We start from the raw sequence: 5,901 nt of genomic DNA, 5'->3' as shown, positions 1-5,901 counted from the left end.
ATGGAACAAATCCTGATTTACATGAAAATTCTTATATGTTTATGAAGCAAATCAGGGGAACAGTAGCTTATTGGAAACAAGTGTTATTTAATTTGCTTGCTATGATTAAAAATTTGGGGCCCCCTACTTTGTTTATGACTCTGTCATGCAATGACTATCACTGGGAAGAATTAGCCATGACATTGCAAGGAACATCTAATAACATAAATATAAATGCATTGCCCTTTGATGTTCAAAAAGATCCCTTATTCACAGCAAAGCATTTTGAGAGGCGTTGGAGGGGTTTGCTCAAATATGTTATAAATGGGCCTAATAAACCCCTTGGTACTGTTGTTGACTTTTTCGCACGAGTTGAATTTCAAGCAAGAGGTAGTCCTCATATGCACATATTTTTATGGATACAAAATGCCCCAAATTTAATAAGTAATTCTACTGAACAGCTTACTACATACATTGATTCTGTCATATCTACTCAAATTCCTGAGCAAAATGAAAACCCAGAATTGCACAAGCTTGTGACAATGCTGCAAATTCATAACCATAGAAAATACTGTATGAGAGGAAAATCATGCAGATTTAATTTCCCTTTCCCTGTTTGTAATAAAACAAAAATTATTGTACCTATTGACTCAGTAGCAACTTGTAAAAAATTTTATGAAACAAAACGTTTTCAGTGTGATTCAATGGTAAATTCATATAATGCTGAAATTTTGTTAAACTGGCGTGCTAATATGGATATACAATTAATAGGTGGAGCTTATGGAGTAGCTTACTATGTGTGCAGCTATATATGTAAAGCAGAACCAGAAACTTTAAAAACAGCCATTTCTAATGTTATAAGAGAAATATCAGAAATGCCATCTTCTACTACAACTAGGTCTAGGATGTTCAAGCTTGGTATGTGCATTTTAAAACACCGTGTATTATCTGCACAAGAAGCTGCTTATAGGATAAGTAGTTTACAATTGATATGGTCCTCTAGACAAACAATAACACTTTTTGCCTTTCCCCCTCATAAGCAATATAAGAAACTAAAACCATTCCAAGAAAGACAAGCATTACCTGAAAATAGTACTGATATTTTTGAAAACAATAAAGTAGATTACTATTATATAAGACCACATGTACTTTCAAATGTCTGTCTGTTCAGGTTTTATCAGTCTTACAAAGTTGTCAAGAAAACTGAAAGTACTTCAGGTCATATTAATATGTGCTGTTTAAATTCTTCTTATATTGTTAAAGAGAGACAAAAAAAAGCTGTCATTAGACCAATTACAGCTCCTAAAAATAGCCCAGATTATTTCTATAGCATTTTAATGCTTTATTTGCCTCATAGAACTCCAAATGACATTGGCGACCCCAATGAAAATATCATGGATGTATTCTCTCAAAAACTTTTCCTCACAAGTAATGGTTCCATTCCTATTTCATTGTATAAACAAGAATTCTTATTTAATGGAAGATTACTCATTAGGGAGACTTTCCCATTAACACCTTGTTGGGCTTCTACAATACATAAAGTCCAAGGACTTTCTTTGAATGAAGCCATTATTTACATAGGACCAGAAATCTTCGAAAAGGGACAGGCATATGTAGCATTAAGCCGTTTAAAAACTTTAAGTGGACTCCATTATCATTTTGTGCATCAAAAATTCAAGCTGATCCAAGAGTAATAAGTGAATATTTGAGACTGCAATACCTAGCATCACACTGCATTCCTCTATCATTAAATATGCACTGTATTATAATCATTCTTTTGTGTCTGAAATTGCTGTTTTAAAAGAACTCTTACATTAAAATGAAAAGTGCATAAATTTACCTTGAAATTATAAGCAAATATCTCAAACTTCATTAAATGAACTTCAAATTATAGCATTCTGATCATTTCATTTCCATTCTAAAATCAAGACTTTCAAATGTCTTCTGATATGTTATTATATAATTACATTGTATATATAATAGCTCTCAATTTGTAATTTTCCTGATCTCCAGCTCACAACATTGATTGCTTAATGATAAAATAAATGCCTTTATTCCATTCCCTTTTCCTTGAGACCAATATAAACTCTGGAGCACTGTGAATATAAATACATATTTTGTATGGTGAGTTTTTTAAAATCAATTTCTTTTGACTAATGTCATCATGTGAGCATTAATTATTGTGACAACAGATTATATTATATATGTTTATTAGGTATATCACATCAAACTTCATTGAAAACATCTTTTCAAATGTGTTTAAAGTCATCAGCATTTCAATGTTCATATTATATTTAAAAGACATGTTCACAAGATTCAAAAATAAATTCAGCTGTGCAATATCTCCTAATATTTTCCTTTCTTTCAGATGCCTTCATCACTGTCGGATTGTTTCACAAAAGAATGTGGAAATCTGATTACAGAGTTTGTAACTGTTAAGGTTATTGATGTTCTTCCATTAATAAATTACAAGAAACAAAGTGGAGAAACTGGTAAAATGTTCACTGCCGCAATCTGCGATGCCACCTATGCCTGCATAGCCAAAGTTTATGACTCCGAAAAAGTCACCACCATACTACCAAATCAAGTTCTCATACTGGAAAACTTTTTTATCAGAGACGGGTAAATACTTTCAAGTTTATTTTTAACCTGGTAAATTCTCAAACAACCATCAGTGTACATGTATCTTAATTACATAATTTTATATAAATTTCATTATTTATACTTAATATATTCAGATACAACTTCAATGAATTCACATAATAATTTAAAATTTTCAGTGAAATTTCAATCACAAACAGAACACATGTATACAGAACAGGTGTTCCACTGAAAGTTCCAGATGATATCATGGATAAAGCATCATCTCTGTTGACTGGTACAAAACACACAGATAAGTCTCCAACTTCCATAGTAGATGCAGCAATTAGTCCAAAGAAGACAATACTGTCTGTGAAAGGAATTGTCTACAAGGTTACCACTCACCTTTGCATCTTGCAACAATATAACTTATTACGTGTAGTTAATAATAATGTCAACATACAACATTTCTGACAAATTCTATAACTCATAGTATCCTGCAACTATTTCCATTTTGACTTAAATTTTCATTTCTTTTCAAAATTCATTAGTAATTTACAGCAATATTGATCAGAATGAATAATCATAGTCAACATTACATATCTTAATAATTTTCAACTTCAAAACAAAAACCCAAGCATGGAACTTCACTAAATTTTAAATTATTATTTTTTTTTCAGACCAATGATCTAGAGAAAAAAACCATCAGGTCAACCGGGGAAGAAGTTGCATTTAGGAGATTGAAGATTAAAGATGAAACCTCAAAAATCTGTGTCGTCTTATGGCGCAAACTGGCTGAGGAACCATTCACTACAAATGAAGTGGTCCAATTCAACAACTTCCAAGTCTCAGATACCTTTGGAACTGATGGAAAATCAGTTCCTTCATTAACAAACAAACTGTCTAGCTCTAGTATACAGGTAATAAAGTTTAAAGAAAAATGTTTGCCACAGATTGATAATTATACAGTATACACTGCTGTTTACTTAATATTATGATAAATTTATTTTCAGCGCCTGCCTTCTGACAGTATTAATACTGACATTACCGAGTCTGATGATGATGTCATTCTATCCTCACCAAAAGGACTATTGCTTGGAATAGCTGACTTAAAGATGTACAAGTATGTTTTCCCCCTTTTTTAAATGCATAATTTTTCTTTGTCAGACATAATATCTAGCAAATACTTTCTGTAGACATTTCATTAAGGAATATTTTTAACCTGAATTAATTATTTGATATTTATTTACATTCAAACTTTTATTCATGTTCTTTATAAATGTAGATGTTGCATCAATGAGAGATGTTACAAAAGGAAGTTAAGAGAAAACAGATGTTCATCATGTGGACTATCCTACACAGAGGCTAGTTCTGGCAATGGTTTTGTTGGAAAACTTTTGGTGAAGACTGACAGTGAAGTAAACACTTTTACTATTTTTACACAGCAGGTAGAACAGCTTTGCAAACTTTTGGAGTGCAACATAAAGAGTACCTCACTGGAATCTGACATTGCCAAAAAACTTCCTGTTAATATCAAATTCCAAAAAATGGAGCAAAAAATCACAAAAATTTTAGTTTAAACATCTGTTGACATTCACAGGTTTTAATACTGAACTCTGCACAACTGTCTCATAATTTCACAATTGGTAATACCTTTAATAGGAAACCTCTCCAACTGCTAAATGGAACTTTCCCTGATTTGTTCTTGTTTGTTTTCATGCCATTTCAATATTTCTAAAGTATGTACACTATAAATTACAATAGAGTAGCATGCACTAAGCTAACATTTACAAACATAATTGTACATCTTATATATATAATTTCAGAAAGTGAGCTATGTCACTTCTTCATGTACAAGTTACAACCCTGTTTGTACAATTTTTACAAATTCACATTTTCATGTTTCATTAATAATGAACCCTGAGTGGGCAATCCATGTCCAGTGGACATATTTTATATTTCATAGATTACATAATGTATATCAGAGGTGTATCTCATAACTTGTATACATTCATAACCATCATTAGTATACAAGAATCTGAGAATATCATGTATTTCTTTTAAATGTTTTTTTTTCAATTAAAATATAGATTATAAAACATGCTGGGACATGCACTAACATATTATTTAATTTACAAAATGACATTTCTTATTTAGTGATGACTTTTAAGAAAGGCAATTGTAACTAAATAATTATCTTTGTGTACATCCATTTTATTCATTCTGATGTATGGTCTTCTTTTTCACTGTACAAGACATTAATAGATTACTTCCCTTTCTCACAACTTGATATACATCCATAACTTAAACTAGTTGTATAACATATGTTATAGGTCATAACTTTTCAAAAACATTTTGCCATATCTCGTACACAGTTTATAATATTGCAGTATTAAAAGTGCTTGTCATATTTTCAACTGTCTTTTGCCATTTCTGGACCATGGTGTATTTCAAATTAATTTCTGTAATCTTTACACAACCAACAGCTTCACATTTTCATTTATTCACTTCATTTCAATTTAAATATCATTTAACATTATTCAATATCATGCCATTCAAATGTTATCCACATGCATGAGCATTTGTATCCCTGTTTCAGATGAACACAATAAATATGTTAAATAAATTTTGTTCACTTTCCATTCTTCTGATGTGTTTCTAATGAACCAGTGCAAAATAACGGGTTTGTTTTTCACAAAGGGCTAAATATTGAATTTACCCATTTCATTCTCAATATCAGATAGTGCCCCCCCCCCTTTTCTTTAGAAAACAAAAACAGCATCAGTGGAAAAAATTCACTCCAACAAAATGTGTATTTAATTTATCTCCACCATTTAAAATGTTTACAATGCATGATTTGATAACAGATTTAATAATAGGTGTACAGTGAAGATTTCAGTTTAGATCCAAGGGCAGATCACTCTACCTGCAGAAAAACACCACAGAATAAGAGCTTTTACTATGCAGTGTAGGGATGGTTCTTATACAAGTTAAATAAAATCAAAGATTTCATTTACACAAGGTTCTCAAAATATAAAGTAAGATCATATTTTGAACCCCTAAAACTATTGCTCAAAAGGTTTATCACTTCTCATGCTTAATAGTATTCATTCAATAGATATTGATTGCTTTAGTCAGGCAAGCTTTTTGAAAAGCTATTACTTGTTACATATTTGTTTTACTATTAAAATTTGTTAAAGTTTTAATTCGTTTTGACTGGTGTTGTTGTAAGTGTGACATCGGGAGCCAAAAATAGATTTGTGTATTCGGCACACGTTACAAATTGGGGGCTCGTCCGGGATAATCGAACTTTTGGCGTTTTTTGAGTAATTTTCAAAATCA

The 5,901-nt window shown here is 31.1% G+C and overlaps 2 protein-coding genes across 2 annotated transcripts; both read left to right on the top strand.

Moving 5' to 3' along the window:
- Positions 1-731: 731 nt before the first annotated feature.
- On the top strand, positions 732-3,557 carry LOC133199127 (uncharacterized). Its single transcript, XM_061334998.1, has 5 exons — positions 732-897; positions 1,243-1,379; positions 2,348-2,601; positions 2,760-2,952; positions 3,240-3,557. The coding sequence occupies exons 1-5, from the start codon at positions 732-734 to the stop codon at positions 3,555-3,557; spliced, it is 1,068 nt and encodes a 355-aa protein (XP_061190982.1).
- A 13-nt stretch (positions 3,558-3,570) lies between these two features.
- On the top strand, positions 3,571-4,187 carry LOC133198685 (uncharacterized). The gene is made up of 2 exons (XM_061334717.1): positions 3,571-3,682; positions 3,845-4,187. Exons 1-2 carry the CDS (start codon positions 3,675-3,677, stop codon positions 4,137-4,139), a joined length of 303 nt encoding a protein of 100 aa, XP_061190701.1. The 5' UTR covers positions 3,571-3,674; the 3' UTR covers positions 4,140-4,187.
- Positions 4,188-5,901: the final 1,714 nt, after the last annotated feature.

This window comes from Saccostrea echinata, unplaced genomic scaffold (assembly GCF_033153115.1).
Source record: "Saccostrea echinata isolate AGI-Se365-2 ecotype Australia unplaced genomic scaffold, CSIRO_AGI_Sech_v1 ptg000033l, whole genome shotgun sequence".
NCBI lineage: Eukaryota > Metazoa > Mollusca > Bivalvia > Ostreida > Ostreidae > Saccostrea > Saccostrea echinata.
The sequence above is the reverse complement of the archived record's forward strand: the minus strand, read 5'-3'. Positions and strand labels throughout refer to the sequence as shown.